The following is a 22532-nucleotide window of genomic DNA, read 5'->3' as shown; positions in this document are numbered from 1 at the left end:
ATACAGACTGGCTGTGTTAGATTTAGTTCTAGATACAGACTGGCTGAGTTATAGTTCTGGATACAGACTGGCTGTGTTAGATTTAGTTCTGGATACAGACTGGCTGAGTTAGATATAGTTATGGATACAGACTGGCTGAGTTATAGTTCTGGATACAGACTGGCTGAGTTAGATATAGTTCTAGATACAGACTGGCTAAGTTAGATATAGTTCTGGATACAGACTGGCTGAGTTATAGTTCTGGATACAGACTGGCTGAGTTAAAGTTCTGGATACAGACTGGCTGAGTTATAGTTCTGGATACAGACTGGCTGAGTTATAGTTCTGGATACAGACTGGCTGAGTTAGTTATAGTTCTGGATACAGACTGGCTGAGTTAGATATAATTCTGGATACAGACTGGCTGTGTTATAGTTCTGGATACAGACTGGCTGAGTTAGATATAATTCTGGATACAGACTGGCTGTGTTATAGTTCTGGATACAGACTGGCTGAGTTATAGTTCTGGATACAGACTGGCTGTGTTATAGTTCTGGATACAGACTGGCTGAGTTAGATATAATTCTGGATACAGACTGGCTGTGTTATAGTTCTGGATACAGACTGGCTGAGTTATAGTTCTGGATACAGACTGGCTGTGTTATAGTTCTGGATACAGACTGGCTGAGTTTGATATAATTCTGGATACAGACTGGCTGTGATATAGTTCTGGATACAGACTGGCTGAGTTATAGTTCTGGATACAGACTGGCTGAGTTATAGTTCTGGATACAGACTAGCTGAGTTAGTTATAGTTCTGGATACAGACTGGCTGAGTTAGATTTAGTTCTGGATACAGACTGGCTGAGTTAGATATAGTTCTGGATACAGACTGGCTGAGTTATAGTTCTGGATACAGACTGGCTGAGTTATAGTTCTGGATACAGACTGGCTGAGTTATAGTTCTGGATACAGACTGGCTGAGTTATAGTTCTAGATACAGACTGGCTGTGTTATAGTTCTGGATACAGACTAGCTGAGTTAGATATAGTTCTGAATACAGACTAGTTGAGTTAGATATAGTTCTGGATACAGACTGGCTGAGTTAGATTTAGTTCTGGATACAGACTGGTTGAGTTAGATATAGTTCTGGATACAGACTGGCTGAGTTAGATATAGTTCTGGATACAGACTGGCTGAGTTAGATTTAGTTCTGGATACAGACTGGCTGAGTTAGATATAGTTCTAGATACAGACTGGCTGAGTTAGATATAGTTCTGGATACAGACTGGCTGAGTTAGATATAGTTCTAGATACAGACTGGCTGAGTTAGATATAGTTCTGGATACAGACCGGCTGTGTTATAGTTCTGGATACAGACTGGCTGAGTTAGATTTAGTTCTAGATACAGACTGGCTGAGTTAGATATAGTTCTGGATACAGACTGGCTGAGTTAGATATAGTTCTGGATACAGACTGGCTGAGTTAGACATAGTTCTGGATACAGACTGGCTGAGTTAGATTATGTGATTTATAAATCTCTGTTTGATAGTAACAATGATACACTCTCTGGTAACCGTGTGTTTATGTATAAGTAGAACGTTCTTTCAAAAATATAATCATGTTACAAATCTTTGAAATTTCTATTAAGTGTGTTAACCATTTGCGTAGTAGCATGATCAGTAAGTACAGATATGTACTAGTAAGTGATAAAAAAGCCACATTTTATATTGACGTTGTGAAAACCCCATCAGCAAGTGTATAGGATGCTCATTCAAACAGAGACAACTCTTGGGAAGGGTGAGGCCATTCCACTTAGAAATGTAGACACTTTGACAACTTCTGCATAGCCACTTCAACCCAACACACTTACGCACCCTTCAGGCACACCGCGAGGGAATATTAAACAGCCTGATAGACGACAACTGTTGACAGCTGTATGGTAACAATTCGGTCAGGAAGCGTTAGTTGATTGTGATTTTATAAGGTGATATCTGTCGTTGATTAGAAGTGTAATATTAACATCCTTTATGTTGTAGCCCCGATAGCCTTTTGAAGTTGATCAAATCATCTCTGGAGAAGGTCGATGTCATCGTGACCTCGGGTGGCGTGTCTATGGGAGAGAAGGTAACTATTGTGTCTAGAATTAATAATATTAGGAACTCCAAAAATCCAAGCCATGGTTCAGACTTAAACCAAGACCATCTACCTATGTCATATGTCCATTGAATGAATTTCCCCAGCACACCCGTTAAGAATGTCATAATGACATCAGTTTATCTACTCTTATGATACCTCAAACAGGTGAAAACATGATGTCAAATACTTGTCAGCTTTTGGATATTAAAGCTTGAAAGCACATGCACATATATATATATATAGACAAGCTTGCAATTTACCTATACACTGGTGTGAGTCTGGTATAAATTAACAGTTTTGCCATTGCCAAGAGCAATCTGACCCTTCCCCGGACACCGTCAGATCTTCATAACGCGGTGTATAACGATGATCTGTATTTTAATAAGATGGACTGACAAGGATCATTATTCCTGTAATTACTCGAGTCTATGACTGATGCATACATGCTAATATGTGTTGTGTACTGCATATGTTCTTAAACTGATGTATTTAGTAAATAGTTGACGTTGGTCCCTTTCTGTCAATCAAAGTGACATTTTCATATATGTGTCGGTTAAATAGAATGTTAGCTTAAAATATAATATCACTTGGTGTGTATTGGCTAAGCCTCGATTCGATCCATTTCATCCCGGTATGCGTTATATCCAATCTACTTCCGGTGCAATTGATTCCTAATCACGCATCACCTGTTCCTGATTAACCGCATTCAGATTTCAGGAAATTTGAGTTATATTGTTAATAAATTTAACGTTTCCAACAGAGTGATATATGATAAAAGACCATTATACTGCATTTACAATACTCAATGTCATGTCACCCTCGACCGATAATGGCCCTCGGGCAGGACGTTGTGATCTGGTATGGAGTTACAATACTATAGCCTCTAATTATCTACTTACTTTAGAATGTCACAACTCTGTGTGCAAGAAGTCCAAGTATAATTATATCTATGTTAAACCAAGGTTTTAAAAATCGCTTTACTTACGTACATACGCATGTTATTGTACATATCACAAAACCAAAGCAGTGCAATTTCGGAAGTTCTCCTCATAAAAATACTTTAACAACAATTGTGAAATATGTTCTATTAACTTTTCTCTTTGATAAGCATATGATGCGGAAAACAGACAAAAATGCAGAAAAAATACTGTGTTACATGTAGACCCTTAAAAAGTACAAACATTCCAGATGTTCCGTGAGAGCAAGCGTTTTCTGATTCATCAACATCAGCCGTCATTCAATTCTAGCTTAAACAGAGTTAAGTCATATTCTCAAAATGAGAACAAGGTTGACGATGACGGAACCGCTTGCCTTACCAAAGTAAATAAAAACAATGGTCATCCATTTCAGAGTAGTTTATCGTCACTCTATGACCAGGCCTTATCGTAGTATCTAATCTGATATATATATATATATATATATAATAAAAAATCTTGATTTGTAAAATATCATATCAGTTTATCAAAATATCAAATTGATATTCAGAATATTATATCTTAAGGCGATCATATATCCAAGCGAACTAATATTTTGTGTTTCCTTTATCAGGACCTCTTACGACACGTATTACAGACAGATCTAAAAGCAAAAATACATTTTGGACGAGTGTTTATGAAACCAGGGTAAGTTATTGAGATTAAAATATTCAGATGAAGTTGGCATTCATTTTATGTTGGGATCTTGAATATGTAATGGATGCCAGCTTTTTTTAACTGAAAGTTACGATATCGTTGACAAAGAGTAATTATCATCGACAACAAACAAGAATAGTGCGTTGAATAAATTATGTAATGCTAAAACTTATTTTAAGCTATGATAACCCTATTAAGATGTGAGGTAATATGTATATATTCTTTTCATTTAAAGTGAAAACATCTTGAATCACGAATAATTTCTATCTTACTCCGGGCCTATAGCTGATATGTAATAAACTGTCATTGTTTATGACGCTGGTAGCATTTCGCTAATCTGTTGGTGTTGATTGTATATCATGGGTAACATTTTATGCATTTTGGTGTCAATCAGTGTATACGTTGTCTGTGGGGTAGTATCTCTAACAGATTCATGTTTACTAACTGTATGTATGATGGATATTTTTATCAATACGTTTGAAATAACGGATCATTCCGTATCATAAACTTTACTATATACTTAATACTACCTTCGATCATTCGCATTAATTGAACACGGTGTTTACAATCCTGTTCATCAAACCTAATATCGCCTGGACAACGACTACTCCATGTACGGTTACCTCAAACCAACACCATTATTTTACTCCGAGCCAGTGTCAGCCCGGTAACCTCAAACCAACACCATTATTTTACTGCGAGCCAATGTCAGCCCGGTAACCTCAAACCAACACCATTATTTTACTGCGTGTCAGTGTCACCGTGTTTTCAAAACTGTCTTAAAACTAATTATCTTTTTTGACGCAACGAACATTTTAACTCCTCAATTGAAATGGATTTATTGAAATTCCATTTCCAATACTGTGTATTGAGTGTAATGCTAACCAGCTGAACAGCCTACTAGGACTCTCCTCCACAGCATGGCCCCGTATGGTTTGTTGTAAGTTGAGGGATGCTGGAGGTGGTCCAAGTGTATCTAGGTCAGTTGAGATGGATACAGGGATGATGAGTGATGGAGAGGCAACGTCCCTTATTGTTTGTAAACTCTCACATAAAGGAACCACCTATTAACCGCCTGTACAACATATTACATCCACTTGTTTGATCACCGGGGAAATGCATACAAAATAACGCTCCGTCTTGAAACACATCCCTCACTTTTCCTTCCGGACATAGTTCTGTGAACTCATCATAGAAAATATTGTCTCCTTGTGTTAATCCCAAGCGCATATATTTTCATATGTGGTGTAAATGCGATTTAGAAAAATATATTGAACGCAGTGCAATCTTATAAGGTGGTTCGAATGCTATTTATGCGATTTGCACAAATATATTCGACCTTGTGCGTTTCATGTACCAGCATTGAAAAAATGTATATCTGTTGGTTTTTGAAGAACTGAGCGACTTAATGTCGCTGTATCATTGGATGTGGCAAGTTTCGGACGCCGATTAGGTCTCTATTGTGTGTAAACGGTGAATGTCTTTACCTTGGATGTTAATTAATTTCAGATATTTGTTAGTATAATATAAACATATAAACAGTGACATTTTTTGACAGGAGACCGTTCATTCAAGTATAATGGTGACATAATGGTACTTAGTAGGATAGCACAACGTTTATCGCACGACGACATCACTGGTGTCGACAATTTAAACTAAACGTTATCGCATTGTGATACCAGTATTATTAAGATTCCCGGAAGTGATGCTTCTTTCTGTTTGCAGTAATTGATGATCAGATGTCTGGGGTTCTTGATTTATTTTTCCTCTGGGTTTGACGAGGAACGACATAAGGAAATCAACTGATCAGCACCAGAGTAATTCCTTTTACAAGCACAATTACAACCATAACATGTTCTGGCTTTTATATTGCACAACGTTGAACGTTGGATATGTTAATGTGTCATTTAATGCGATGTCATCTAGGGCATAATACAGTCTTTATCTATAACCAGCGAAATCGTTTGCTGCTAATTAGTCCGGTACGCTGTGACCGTGCATACGTCAGACCAAAGTTATTTTCATTTTGTTTCTCCCGTAATTACTCAATGAAATTATTTTTTTTACGAAAGATGGGTCTTGCTTAGGCTGTTTCGTCTTTGACGATAATAATTTGTTCATTCGTTGTAGGAGCAAAATTTCTGGGTATAGTCAAATGTAAATATAAGCTGGAAGTTATAGGCTGATGAATGCCAACCGGACAAATGCAAATTCAACATGAAGCGCTAGTGCGCTTTATTATATTTGCCTTTACCCAGCTTGCATTCATCAGCCCATAACTTCAAACTGAAAGCAGTTCAATGCTTAAATATCATAGTTTGTATTAGTATGCTTTCTGGACGTTTAGATAAAGACGATACAATCTATTAAAAGACTAATTGGTACTAATTTCCAATAAACACATCTTACGGTAGATATTTTTCGCCGACTATATTTGAAGGTCTGCGTTACTGGAGAAGACATGTGATACATTCCTGTCTGGGGAGAGGGAATATATGCAATATGAACTACTAGCAGTTTGATATAGTAAACATCTTATAAAAAAATCCTTTTCGCTGATCCTTTCCATACTGGAAACATTTTTCTTCGGGCATTTTTTAGCTTTTTATTTCTGAGTCATATTAAAACGATAAAACTGTTCTAAATACATACTTTGCATTCCAGTTTTACAGACTTCCTTTTAATTCCATGTCTTCGGATGAACAAGAAGCAATAGTGTACCTTGTTTGAGCTGCGTTCATTTCAAAACGCCGTCAGCTTATGTTTGTTTCGATATTGATACGGAGTAAAGAAAAAAAGTAAATAACTGCATGTAGTTTATTGTCAATTTCGACCTTATATATCGAATAGCAAGTATGTGATGAAGACGTTGTGCTGGCGTTATAATTTGCTGTTGTTTTTTTTGTTGACTTGTTAAATTCATATCTAAACATTGTTATATTAGACCCTGGCCTGTTTTCTTGGGGAGAAAACAAATTTGCAACCTCGTAGGTCTGTGATGTTTTGCCCGGGTCATAACGTACTATTGCACGATAGTATGATATAGTATATTTTAGATGACAGTGTGTCGCATATTGAAATGGAGTTAAGTTAGGTGCCAATCTGTAAGCAAAATCATGAGAAAATGTATCAAAATACAAAAACAGAGCACTTTGTATCATCTTCACAACATCACACATCTACACACACACACACACACACGTACATAAACAATTCTGTGTAGTGATTATTACACACACTCCAATTATGTAGTGATTATCACCCATATATACGGTATAACAATACGCCAGGCATGCAAGAGATCATTGCACACAAGCACCAATATATACGTAATGATTAGACACCATACAATAGAACATAAATATTCTTGCATACCAAAAGAACATACATATTTTCGAATACCAATAGAATATACATATCCTCACATACCGATAGAACATACATGCAAATAAAACATACATATTCTCAATAGAATATACATATCCTCACATACCGATAGAACATACATGCAAATAAAACATACATATTCTCAAAAGAATATACATATCCTCGCATACCAATAGAACATACATGCGAATAAAACATACATATTCTCAATAGAACATGCATGTACATATATTCTCGCATACCAATATAGAACATACATACCAATAGAATATACATTTTCTCGTATACCAATATAGAACATACATATTCTCACATACCAATATAGAACATACATATTCTCACATACCAATATAGAACATACATTTTCTCGTATACCAATAGAACATACATATTCTCGCATACCAATATAGAACATACATATTCTCGTATACCAATATATATAGAACATACATATTCTCACATACCAGTAGAACATACATATTCTCTTTTACCAATAGAACATACATATTCTCACATACCAATATAGAACATACATATTCTCACATACCAATATAGAACATACATGCAAATAAAACATACATATTCTCAATAGAACATACATATTCTCACATACCAGTAGAACATACATATTCTCACATACCAATAGAACATACATATTCTCACATACCAATATAGAACATACATATTCTCACAGACCAATATAACATACATATTCTCGTATACCAGTAGAACATACATATTCTCGCTTACCAGTAGAACATACATATTCTCACATACCAATAGAACATACATATTCTATACCAATATAGAACATACATATTCTCGCATACCAGTAGAACATACATGTTCTCGCATACTCTGCAAAATTCGTACTGAGCTTGCAGTGTATTCTTGTACATCGTTAAAAATAGAATACCGAAGCATTTACACTCGCATAGGTAAATTGAAAATTGACGAAACTGTCATGAAAGTATATAATGAGCCCAGCGAAAACGTACAATGTGTATAGAACCAGTGCTTGAAGGAAGATAGCGTCTTCTTTTTCATTGGCGACACCGGCATGCGAATTGAGGCCAGCTCTAAAACTCTTATGATCTCTAAAGAGTACACACATTCACGCATTGTCTCGTTTGTATTAATCATTGATTCAGATACGAGGAATTTATTTAAGAAATAATTAACGATGATTCGTGTATTATTGCAGGATATACAACGAGGACGAGGATATTTTGCAATTAAATTAATAACGAAGGCCGCAGGCCTGAGTTATTAATTAAAATTGCAAAATATCCGAGTCCGAGTTGTATATCCTGCAACAATACACGAGTCAAAGTTGATTATTTCTATTCTACCATGTACTGTTTAGTTCTGAGATCGACCTCTTTCTAATAGAAAAGCAGCAAAGAAACCCCGAGAAAACCTTATTTCTTGATTATTGAATTATTTGTTGATGAAATATACAGGCAATACAGTACTACGATCAAGAGCATCTATCATATGGCATTGATTTTGAAAATTTAAAAAAAAAAGGATAAAAAAAAAGAAAAGAAAAAGAAAAAAAAGGGGGGCCTCCGTAGGATTCGAACTCGCGTCGTGATAAAAATTTATTGAAAGACTAACCCATTAGCCCACTTGGCTATAGTAACCTTTTAAGGAACGGGTGAATATTAGATATTTAAAATTGTGATAGCCGTGACTCACGGCCGTGTATTATTGGCACGAGCGTGGGTTATTGGAAAATAATACATGGTTTTAAACCAATCGAAACCGGCGTTACATAGCAAACATGGTAGAATGGTATGTAATGTATGTAACATATCTATTGGTTCGATAGGTCAAGATATCGTTATGTGTGTAGTATTACAAAACTAGATCTCGTTATTTGTGTAGTTTAACAAAATTACACAAAAGTGAATTTTCCTCAGCAGACAACTTTCAAAGATTAGGGGAAAACCATAAACAAAAACGTGATAATGTTGTAGAACCCCTTTCAATATCTTAATGCCTTGTAAATTTCTATTACGTCAAAGTGATTTTGTTTTTGCTACAGGGTAATGATGTTTGAGCTTACTTATTAATACCAAAGTTATTCTAAAACTGAAGCATTGAGGCTGTGAGTGGTTAAATGATTTGAAAAGTAGCAATAATCAGTACCAGGAGAATAATTCAGGAACTGCCTCCACGATGATCGTTGAAAACAAGCTAGTTAGCAGGAAACATTCATGATGAAGTATTCATTTGCGTCAAATTAATTTAAAGGGTGTATGCTGTGAAGATGTTGTATCGTGCATTACGCTACTGGTTGGTTAACCATGTTTCATTTGGATTTGATTGTTACAGTATGGAATAGTAGACTAAAATAACATTTAGAAAGACGAGAAAGAAACATCTAAATGATGATGATGGGAACAAGGACTTGTTTTCTCTGCCCAGTAATCTATCGGCCATCTCAACACAACGTAAACAGATCTACTGAATACATACCGGGTACAGCCGAAATAGGACGTCATATATTTACATATCTCCCTTCAGCTAAGTAAACCCTGACTGCGAATAAATTAGCGTAAACGCAATGAAAAATGCACATTGCATTAATAAGCGCGGGAATCGGTAATAGAATCATGACGTTACGAAACGTCAACTAGACGGCGCCATTTTGAAAGAACTCATTAACGCAGTTTTAGTCCCAGACCCCCCATTTTCCCTGCTATCCGTTGATCTCTGTACGCTGTACATAAAGATAACGTCAAGCGAGTATTTTGTCAAAAACTAGACTGAATATGGCAGGAATGGGTGCATATTTAAATTATCCTTGAGGTAGATTAAAACAAAAGGCTCCTTTTAGAACATTCGACCACGTCACTGCCAAATCTGTGTTATACACACTGTGCTTGACAACATAGTTAATCCGACCGTAAAAAGGCATTAAACACTAATGTTGAGTTGTTTCTTTTAATTTTCTTAACAATACAGTGCCTTTACGTAAATCCACTGGAAGTATATAATCTAAGCAACCACAGCTGCCTTAGTTACCGACGTCGCAACACATCCCATCTTTTATTTTCTTCCTGCGGCATTTCAACGATTTATGCATTGAACGCTGTTTTATTGTGATACGATGGTATGAACGCATTGGGACACACACCGTGAGAGAGTAACTGGTAAGTGATTAGTATGTAAGTAGTTTACCGTGTCCTTGAGAGGGTAACTGGTAAGTGATTAGTATATAAGTAGTTAACCGTGTCCTTGAGAGGGTAACTGGTAAGTGATTAGTATATAAGTAGTTTAACGTGTCTGCGAGAGGGTAACTGGTAAGTGATTAGTATATAAGTAGTTTACCGTGTCCTTGAGAGGGTAACTGGTAAGTGATTAGTATATAAGTAGTTAACCGTGTCCTTGAGAGGGTAACTGGTAAGTGATTAGTATATAAGTAGTTTAACGTGTCTGCGAGAGGGTAACTGGTAAGTGATTAGTATATAAGTAGTTAACCGTGTCCTTGAGAGGGTAACTGGTAAGTGATTAGTATATAAGTAGTTAACCGTGTCCTTGAGAGGGTAACTGGTAAGTGATGAGTATATAAGTAGTTTACCGTGTCCTTGAGAGGGTAACTGGTAAGTGATGAGTATATAAGTAGTTAACCGTGTCCTTGAGAGGGTAACTGGTAAGTGATGAGTATATAAGTAGTTTACCGTGTCCTTGAGAGGGTAACTGGTAAGTGATTAGTATATAAGTAGTTAACCGTGTCCTTGAGCGGGTATCTGGTAAGTGATTAGTATATACGTAGTTTACCGTGTCCTTGAGAGGGTAACTGGTAAGTGATGAGTATAAAAGTAGTTAACCGTGTCCTTGAGAGGGTAACTGGTAAGTGATGAGTATATAAGTAGTTAACCGTGTCCTTGAGAGGGTAATTGGTAAGTGATTAGTATATAAGTAGTTAACCGTGTCCTTGAAAGGGTAATTGGTAAGTGATGAGTATATAAGTAGTTTACCGTGTCCTTGAGAGGGTAACTGGTAAGTGATTAGTATATAAGTAGTTAACCGTGTCCTTGAGAGGGTATCTGGTAAGTGATCAGTATATAAGTAGTTTAACTGTTAATGTTTAATGTTTATTTGAATATATATCAAATATTTGTTAAAGACGTACATTTTACATGTGTTGGTTGACCCTTCCTAAATGTGCCCCCTGGGGAACTACATGTCTAAATCGGGCTGCCAAATTAGTCACATATGCTCTCTTACTGTTGGCTGCACTCTAGATTCTGGGAGGTTTACAAGATCTTAAAACATAAAAATACCATCCAGAATATCTTAAATATGCTGCGATTTGTATTATTGTTGTTTTATACATGACTTCCATCAGGAGTAACCTGAAATCAACATTCCTAACTAGCAGTGTGTAAACAATATTAGTAACCGTCATGTATAAGAGACAGGAGAAATCACTTTTTTCGTGACTGTTCAAAGGAGCAGGGGCAATAATGAGGTGTATTGGCCCCCAAAAATGTCCATTTATAATTTTATCAATATTCTTGTTTCATGTATACTTTCTATCAATAGAGTACTTGGTAAGTAAAAATATGCAAATAGGGAGAAAAATTGTGACGTCATGACGTCTAAAAACTGGCGGGAAAGTTCACGTTATTTTACAAATTTGTGAATTATGATGTTATTTTTGATGTTCACATCAATATCTAGTAACCTCCGCATGCTAGTACCAGCATTAAATTTTGCATACGTAATAATAAGTCAATAGTCTAGCTAATTCCAAAAAATAATCTTGGTACTCCCTTGCGGAGGGATTGAAAATTGAACAAGGCGGTCAGAAAATACGACAGAAAATGTCATTATTTGCGCCGATGTTCACAGCGTTGTCACGGGCACGCCTAGGACTGGTCCGGTCGGTCGGGAAACGGCAGTTTTTAATAAATTATATTATTACCTGATATCAAATTGAGTTATATATTTTGTTGAAATAGTCTCTTTATTCAATCGTGATAAATTTGATAAAGATCATTCGATAGATCTATTATTCTGTGTTGTTTGTTGCGGTAAATCACTTCCGGGTTTGGCGAGTAGTCTACGCCGGGTTGTGTACATTGAATCCAGTTTTCAAGAAAGAAGAAAATGTAGTCCAAGGCAAATTCCAAAGGATAAGTAAGTATAATTCTAGTCCCCAACATGTATAGATTGTCTGTTGTATGAAATTTTCACCAATAATAAGTTCGCAATGTTAAGATTGTCGGCCGGTTGAACCTACCGCAATCTGCAGATCCACTGTTGACAGCCGACGGGCAGCCGACAAAAGACTGGGGTCAGGACGGCCTTTTTTTTTGCAAAATATTGTAAATGCTCTCTAATTACTGGTTTATCCAGTAACATGATGATTAAAATAATCACCTTCCTCCATTTGTTGTTTATTTCTGTATCGTTTTTTCAGTTGATATTAGGCATACCGAGAAAAAAATGCGATTGAAGTTCTAAAAATAGACACGGGACATTGTCAACAAGCCATTTCTCAACCACTCACAAACACGTTCTCTGGTCACAAAATGAAGTTATGGGTTATGTACAGTGGAAAAATAGAAATTTTAAAAGTTTAGTAAATAAAAATTAAGGAATCAAATTAAATAGATTTACTGTTTTACGTTGCTTGCACACAAACTTGTGTACGCAGATGACTTATGTAATACACCTAATTTTTCGATTTTGTTGAGAGGCGCGCATAGCTCAAACGGTTAGGGCGGTGTCCCTGTGTAGTAATGATGGGCGGTTCGATCCCTCTAAGTAACAATGTTATTTTTTATATATTTTTTTTTACTATCAAACAAGCAGTAAAGTTTTTCTGTCAGTGACTAATATAATTTTCTAATCTAAAATCCTATAGGCCTTTTTCTCATAATGTTAAAACATTTGCGACTTTTTGAGGTTAAATGATTGTTTAACAATGGAAAAAATACATGTTACATAACATTGGGATGATAGTATATACATACAATTACAAAGATAAAAATATAATGTGTCAAGATGATAAAGACTTGGTTGACAATATAAAGGTACAATTTTTTCTAAAGTTTTCTATAAATATTCATGCGAGACCGAAAAGCATTACAGATAATATAATTTCTATTAATTTGTTATACAGGTTTATGTCATCTGTCGTTGTTTATACATGCATGTAAAACATGGAATGAGAAATTTAAGTCGGTATTTTTCGTTAGTTAACCTGTATTGTTGGCTCTTGCGGCACTAGCTAGCTAAATGGTTCAAACACACCATTCATTGTCTGTTTGCCATCACTGTGTTGGAAAAATGCATTAGTTTTGTTTTTTGTTTTTTGTTTTCAAATGACACATTTTTGTGTCATACCAAAAGCTAGTTAGCTCTGTGAAACAATATAATATATCTCAACGTTACTATCACAGTAAACATTGCATTTCCAAATCTGCCTTAACAACTTCATTCCTCTTGTAATATTTCAGAATGGCACCTAGAGCCTACCCTTGTGTAGTTTGCTCAAAAAGAACCAAACCAGTGGAACGACGGCCAATCAGTGGAAATAAATCGCTGAGAAAGTATTTATTGAAAACATATCTCATCCGTGCCCAAGAAGGTGATGTGATTTGTGGTAGGTGCCGTCAGCAACATCGCAGACATCAACTCTCCAATATTCCTTCATCGACCAGGTCTAATCAATCATCTGATCATGACATTTCAGCGAAGAAAAGCAGATTGTCATCTCCACGAAATATAACTCTGCCAATACCTTCGACAGGTGGAAGCCACACTAAGTGCGTTGTTTGTCAAAGTTTTCCATCCCATTTGATAGTTGTTCCACGTGACACAAAGTACAGTTTGTTTTTACTTAAAGGTATTTTGTTACCAGTTGGCACAAGGTGTTGTCCTGTACATATAAAACATGGACTATTTAGCTCTGAAGCACTAGAATGCATTGTTGCATCTCGCGATTCGACCTCAGTGAACCGGACAGATATTGCACAGTTGATCACCAGTATTAGAGATGCTGCCAATAAAAGTCAAGATCAACGCATCAATTTTGACTCTCCTGATGCACTCAGTAATGATAACTATGTTTCGCTCACAGGGTTAGGCAGGGAACAGTTTTGTGATTTGTGCTCTCACTTGAAAAGTACATTGCGTAATACTAAAAACAGAAGTTTGAAAGCTTGTGTTGGTATATTTTTAACCAAGTTGAAGGGTGGCATGTCAAACAGGATGTTGTCAACTGTTTTTAATATAGGCAAGGATTCCATCAGGCGTGCTATGACATCAGCAAGAAACGCCCTGGTACAGGATTTTGTACCATCATATTTAGGATTCAAACATATCAGCCGTGATGATGTGATTACAAAACACACAAGACCATTGGCACAGACCTTATTTGGAGGACTTATGAAACCAGCTATTCTTGTAATTGATGGAACGTATATATACATCCAAAAGAGTGGCCAATACTTGTTCCAACGTAGGAGCTATAGTATGCATAAACACAAACCACTTGTGAAGCCAATGATGTTTGTAACAACTACTGGGTACATTGTCAGTGTCATCGGTCCCTACTTTGCTGACAGCAAAAACAATGATGCAGGCATCCTCAATCATATCCTTAGAAGAAATGTTGAGGAAATCACTGATTGGCTGACAGAAAATGACGTGGTAATAGTTGATAGGGGGTTCCGGGATTCTGTTGAGCTGCTGGAAGAGTTCGGGATCCATACAGAGATGCCAACATTTTCAAAGAAAAGACAACACACGACAATGGAAAGCAACGCATCCCGTCTTGTCACAAAAATTAGGTAATTATTCTCATAAATGTTTCTTCCTGATAATATTTCATTTAACTGTTATTTGAATACAGTTTTTATTATCCCCTTCCCCAAAGCACACTTGTCAATATACTTTGAATTATTCATCGCCTGATTTCAGAATTTTTACATTTTCAACTTTGTAATTTCAGACTGAAATAACATACATTTCCATGATATGGGAAATTGAAATCATTTCAACAAAACATATTATTTTGTCATTTCTTCAAAGTGAAATTAATTTTCATATATTTTGTTGAATTCCAGATGGGTTGTGGAATCTGTTAATGGTCGCATGAAGACGTGGAAGTATTTGGATCGAATACTACCCAACTCACAGATCCCCTACATTGGCGATATGGTGAGGATAGTGTGTGCCATTTGCAACAAGTACCGATCAGATCTTAGCACAGGCGATGCACAAAGTGATCAGCTGTTGGGAGCAAAGATGTTGTTTCTGTCAAAACAGGTAAATATTCTCCAGAATAGGATTGAAGAAGGTGGGTTCGCATCTAAAAGAAGTATATGGGCCAAAATTGATGAAAGTGCTTCCCTCAACTTCCCAGTGTTAACAGAAGAGGACTTGCGCAATCTTACGCTTGGTGTGTACCAAATTAAGCTGGCTAGAGGATACACAAAGGAGCATCTGAATGACACAGGCGGGTATGAAGTTTTTGTATGTAAAGTGGAGAGTAACATTATAAGTGCAAAAATACAGAGTAGACATGTAAGTTCGAAAGTCCACCAACTCTGGATTATGTTTGATGAATGTACAGTTCAAGGATGGTACTGCAAATGCCGCACCGGTGCTAGAACAGTAGGTTCTTGTGCACATGTTGCATCGGTGATCTGGTACTTGGGATTTGCGAGGCATTCAGACATTGAATTTCACTTAGGAAAAGATTGGTCCCAATACCTACTGGATGCAGCTAGTCCAGAACCAATCAGTGTCGATGGGAGTGACGAGGAAACTTCTGAAGAGTGATGAACAATAATGGACGATAGCCATGAGAGTGACATTTATCTTCAACATTTTCTCCTCTCCTACGGAATCTATTTGTGATGTTTCATTACTCGAATGACATCACGTTTTAACGATTTGAATTGGTTGCTATTGTTACGCTATCCTAGTGGTTTTTGAAAAGGTTATTATAACAGTAAAGCATTAGATACTTTTTGATATGATTCATGATTAAACATTTATTACAACACCACCTCATATCTACCTAAGGAACGTTTCAGTTGGTAAAACTTAAATAATCTCTAGAAAATGTTTTAGATACGGACCTAGAATGTACCGAGAAACCATGATAGTTTTGAAGAAATAAATCAATGACTTTTTAAAAATTATTTACTGATCAGATGCAATGGTCACCATATTGTCAAGTACATTGACGATATAAATACATATATCTTCTTTGACGATCATTAAAGTATATAAAACATGTATTTGGCTTGACATTTAAGGGTTCATGGGGTAATGATATTACTTTAGTAGTGTTTTAATGTTAATGAAATGTGTTTCATGTAAAGACATATTGTAGAATATGTTTGATTGTTCATATCATATTGGCATATTTTCGTGTTTTATTGCATGAAGTGAAACACCATGTTTCCTCTTTAGAATGTACCATATTTGCTTTACCGGGTATTACAATTAAATCTAACTTATTATATATGACACAGTTATGTTCTATACGAGTTAATCTCTACTGTTCTTGTTCGTCGTCTAATGTCTTTAATTTCAATACAGATTGTAATTAAACTTATCGTACTTATTTATGTTTGTGCAACCACAAGATCGGATATCTCTGTAAGTTATTGAAAAACACCTGCTGTACCATTGTCGTAATATAAGTCCACTACTGTACATGCATTGTTATTGCTGAAGTAGCACAAAGGTATAATTTGCCTAGGGCTTTATAATTATACACACACACACACATATATATACAATGTATATGACAAATAGATGTGCTATGCCCTAAAAGATAACATTTAATGTATTTTAATGAAGATTTTCCACATCTTTGCCAAATATATACATATTTTAATCCAGATACAAAGATAACAATATGATTTCCGTTTCCATGGTTACCATTACATCTTTTCATCGACTAGACTCATATAATCACTAAATATGTTAACTTGTATATATTCATCAAGAGAATGAAGAAAGCTACCATCTACTGTTGAATGAAATGAATAAATACTACTATGTAAAATACTTATTGTTGATTTTGAATGTTAGGTTTGTTTTTGGACAATTTTATCAGAAATCAGAATACAGAGCCTCGTTTTGAATGTCTGCCTCGCTGTCTGTTTTTGCAAGAATTGAAAAAAAATATGTCTTTTTGAATTACCCATAACCTAATGTACAAAATACATGAAAAACAGAATATTCATTGGATGGGCCAAAATTGACTCTTATTGCCCCTGCTCCTTTTGTTGAGTTTCACAAAAGACATGCATCCGAAGAAAAGGATTTTTAAAAGTACTATTATTTGGTATTTGATAGAGAGGCAGTGTGTAAAAAGTGGAATACCAGGTACAATTCTAATCTGAAGTATTCTTACTTTTAATATAAACGTGTTGGCGTTGTCCTGTTTTAGATGTTCAGAAATGGAAACTCATCAAAGTCATAAACGCTGTTCTAAATGTCGTACGTTGGTTTAACAGTCATGTTTCGTATTCATTAACGCCCTTACATATAAAAAAAAATATTTATAAGAATTATATACTTCCATAAAGTGATTAGGTACAGCATATGTGTAGCTGAGGGATAAGGCTTCATATTTAGATAAAAGGTGTTTTTTAAAGTATTTTTCGTCTCTCATGAAAATATATTTTTCTCAAGTTCATAAAAAATGACAGAAAATCAGCTAAATATAAACCATTTTAGGGGAGAGCAGTTCGCTCATAATGTATCAACGCTCATTTAAAAATATATTCTAAATCTGTTAACACTTAATGTTTGACTGGATTATATAAAACAAGCAGAAAAATAGCATTGCTTTCATTAATGGGCTGGCGTGCATCTCTACTTAACTTGATTGAATAAATATCTTGTTGATCTAAACATAATATTGAAACTCATTAACCGGTTCACGATGAAAGCATAATACCCACTTCAATACAATTATAGTCAACTCTGTATTAGCAATTTCCTGTAGGCTGGGCAATTAACAACCACCTCTGCTACAGGCTCTATATAAATAAACATATATACTCCGACGAGATGAAAACGTAATTCATTATAAACATTTGAGAGGAAATACAGCATGTAATTCATTACCATGAAGGCCTAAATGGTAACATAGATTGGAACATTTTTGTGGCTGTATATACCAATGTTTTGGTTGTTCAATGTATTCCAGGGAAAAGAAAAGAAATTGTAAATCCGGTGCGGCGCGGTTTAGTCTTGGTTCAGTCTTTCTCGTGTTTTCACGCCGATGTATTGTAGAAAGACGACCGAGCTCTAATGTAAGTTATGATTCTCCTCGGTAATTAATGATTCAACATCCGAAACAATTTTGGACAGTAATGGGCGTGTTTTATTAATAAATGGATAACTTCCTCCTTTGTTGGTGTACCAGGTGCAAATTTTCCCAGTTAGCAATATTCTCCTCAGAGGGAAAGTACAAGTAAGAGTCATTGGTTGTGCCCGCCCAACTAAGGTCGTTACTGCTACACGGCACCTCTATCTATCACTACACACCACAGCATAGTCTTCATGAACTGACATGGAAGTTAACACTGGCATCAATGTCATACAGATATACATGTTTCCTGTCTCTAACAGTCCATAAAGTCACCTCGCCTCCCAGTAAGTGCTGAAATCAAAGTCAACTCTTAATTCAAATTTACACATGTCATCTCGTCTCTCATATGCAACACAGACATCGGAAGTCACTTCGCATCTCAGATTAATTACTGACATCAGAGTCAACACCCAGGTCACGTCATCTCGTCAACAAACATCAAAAATCACCTTGTCCCCATAGTAAATACTGACATCAGTCAACACTCAGGTCACGTCATCTCGTCAACAAACATCAAAAGTCACCTTGTCCCCATAGTAAATACTGACATCAGTCAACACTCAGGTCACGGCATCTCGTCAACAAACATTAAAAGTCACCATGTCCCCATAGTAAATACTGACATCAGAGTCAACACCCAGGTCACGTCATCTTGTCAACAAACATTAAAAGTCACCATGTCCCCATAGTAAATACTGACATCAGAGTCAACACTCAGTTCACGTCCACACGTCACTTCGTCTCCTACAGTAAATATACATATCACGTCACTTCGCTCCTACAGTTAACAAACACATCATACGTCAGCTCGTCTCCTATAGTAAAGATCCGTATCATGGCATTCTTTCAAGTGGTATTGTCTTTCATCTTCTAGTCTATGGTCAGTTTGTTGATTTTCTGTACGTTTCGTTTTTTATTTCCTTCTGGGCCGAACGAACTAAAACTTCACGAAGTGCTTTCTTATTGAAGTGCGTGCTTGAGATTACTTTCCATTGTCATTGGTGAAAAGTCAAGGTCACGGTTGCTAAAAATAGAAAATCAGTTTTAACACTTCTCTAAGGTCAAGATCAAGGTCGCTGTCACCAAACATATAACTTGGAATATACTTTAAAGTACATCATATAAGGCCCTTATAGAAGGGAAAATGAAATATTAAATGCATGATGATACTCTGTGACTTACAGATGTGCATTAGGAATTTTAAATGTTCCCAATATTAAGACAAGGTCAAAGTATAATTTGTATATTTAAAGCGTATAAGTAGTAATTCTGTGTCAATGTATGGCTGGGGTTAAGCTCAAGTATAGACACATTGTGGGGCCTTCACTGATGTGTCGGTAGTCTACATTTGTAGTTTCATCCATTCGCTGTGTCTTCCTTTACTGCGATACCGCCTCAGTTTCTTAGCCATGTGAGGGGTGTGCGCATGCTCATGGTAGTCAAAGTGTGCCGAAAATGTGTGTGTTTGCATGTAAAGTGTTGGTTGTACCAATACGGATTGTTTTTGTATCTATCAAAGAAATCATGGAAAGCTGGTGTCAATATATGTAGCTAATACAGACTACAGAAGTAATATTTTGTGACTCGATGACTGAACTGTGTCTTTAATAACTACACTAGCGTATGATAACTACACTAGCGTATGATAACTACACTAGCGTATGATAACTACACTAGCGTAAGCCATGTTCTCTGTGATGTGTAGTTCATTGCCTTTAAAACAGATATCATACACATCGATATGCCTCTGGAAGCCAATCCTATAATTGTATTTGTGGCCGAAAACACATAGAACAATTTACGCGATTGTTGATAAATATCCGTTTCCACATGATACTAATAAATGTGATTTAAAGGTAAACGTCCATTTAGCTATACCATTTTATAACTGATATCTTTCGGAACCAACTGCCTTTTGGTAATGGAATTAATGTTTTTAGTTTTTTGTTGACATCCCATTCCTCGACACCTGCGATGTCTATCTTTGAACTCTCACTACTTTACGCAGACCTGCTCATATAAGTAAACCAATATGAAGTTTAATTAGTTACATTAACTTTTTTCCGGCAGTGTTATCAAGATATCTAACTTTTTACCGGCAGTGTTATCAAGATATCTAGTTGTAATTATATTAATGGTGCGTATACACATCACACATGCGGAAGTAGCTACTGTCGTCCTTTAAATTCGAAATCGCACAACAGCGTAAAAACATGTTTATCCCTAAAAACGCGCTGATATTTGATATTTCCATGTCGTTCACATTAAATGCATGGTACACTTGATGTAACCTTTCAAGTGGATATGGAACACTAAAACTTATTAAGTTGTTGTATGCCCGACTCGCACGCTGTCAATCACTGCTGTTTGTGGTGACCTAACTCTTCTCCTGTTTGTACTACGTAAGTTTTCGGCCTAATTACATTTAGCTCTGGGATAGCGTTTATTACTTGATAGTTTTGAGATCGGCCCTGACATTAACCACACTTCGAAAGCTGATATCGGAATGGAGGATAATAAAAGTGAAAAAGGTGTGATATCAAAACATTTCCTGTGGTAACATTGTTTTTACGCATTTTGAAAAAAAATGAATGTCCTGAAAATTTACACACTTACTTACAACTATGTCGTAAGATTTATTGAATGAATTTATATGTCAATCTCCTTGGATCCTTGCATCTTAATATAAATATATTTTAACTTATCTAATAATCAGATAAAAAATTGATCAATGTTAAAAAGCGAGAAGACTCGTATCGCTTGAGATGTCTTGTTATAAATTCCAGTGAATTAAGAATTCGTCTGGCATGAGCTGTTTAGTATGGTTGTTTACATCCGCTGTGGACAAAGGCAGTTTTGAAGTGCAGTAATCCATCTCAAACAGTGAAACATAGACCAATTATCAACCTTAGTTGGATGGGAAAGTTTTACCAAATAATGATGCTTTATTTTGTTAGCCAGTATTTTTATTGAATCAATGCTTAACCGGGTCTCCATTAATAAAACATAATGTCCTTTGATTTGTTCATAGTCAGTTAATACATATTTCAAGGAGAAAAGCATTTGTTATACTCATGTGTGTATTTATCCGTGTGTTGCTTTTAATGCCATATTAACGAAAATTTGAAACTTCTACAGATTAACATTCTTCTTTTAACCATTCATGGTTAATCTCGTATAACTGAGTTTATCCCCATAAGAGACACAGTATGTCACAGAACGTACAGGATTTTAACGTACTTCCTTCAATATACTATCTCAATTGCTTCAGATTGTTGGTATAGTGTAAACCTGTACAATTTTATGGGTTTTAGTGCTTTTGGCTAAATGACGTGATATGTGAAGCATGTACTTACATGTCGAACCTTCTAATTAGAGCATAAACTTGTACGTAAGTATTTGTTTACCTCCACAAATCGTGTTTTGCAGTTATTTGGAATACTGTTTACTTAATGGTCACATTGTTTTTGCTTGCGTATCAAGTTTGATGACGTAAACATTTTTAACACAGCAGATGTTTTGTGTAAATGACGTATTGTGTATTTACATTATCAAACTGTTTGTTATTGGGGTATGTATGTACCATATTGAATGTACATGACGGTAACACTATGTTTCACACGTAAGCTAAGTATCATTGTGTTATATAACTCAGATGTTGTCTGTCGTACACGAACAGTGTATACACGCTAAAGGTTATAACTATCATGTAAGCAGTTAAACCTATAGGCATTTAGGTATTTTATAGATTTAAGTTTAACAAAATCGGCATATACACAATGTATTAGAAACGTTTCTTATTATAACAACGGATTTTCACAAAAGTTCTTCGTGTATAGCATATGTTTGAATTCAATGTACGAGAGTATTACATTTTAAATCAATTTCGAACCTTGTAACGACATAAGCAATGCCAACGTTAAGAAATGGTGAAATACAATGTATCGAAATGATAGCTGAATAACCATTACGGGAGGTAGAAATAAGTAAAGAAATACTCCGCATGATGTGTTTTATCGAGAATAATACTC

General features: G+C 35.8%; 1 protein-coding gene across 1 annotated transcript in view; it reads left to right on the top strand.

Annotated features, from left to right (window-relative positions):
- Window positions 1–22532, top strand: part of LOC117324481 (gephyrin-like) — a 122033-nt gene that overhangs the window by 78878 nt on the left and 20623 nt on the right. Inside the window, 2 exon segments of the mRNA XM_033880360.1 lie at window positions 2019–2106; window positions 3667–3740. Of these exon segments, the coding sequence (XP_033736251.1) occupies window positions 2019–2106; window positions 3667–3740 (162 nt within the window).

This window comes from Pecten maximus, chromosome 3, assembly GCF_902652985.1.
Source record: "Pecten maximus chromosome 3, xPecMax1.1, whole genome shotgun sequence".
In the NCBI taxonomy this organism is placed as follows: Eukaryota; Metazoa; Mollusca; class Bivalvia; order Pectinida; family Pectinidae; genus Pecten; species Pecten maximus.
This window is presented reverse-complemented; position numbering and strand designations above follow the sequence as displayed.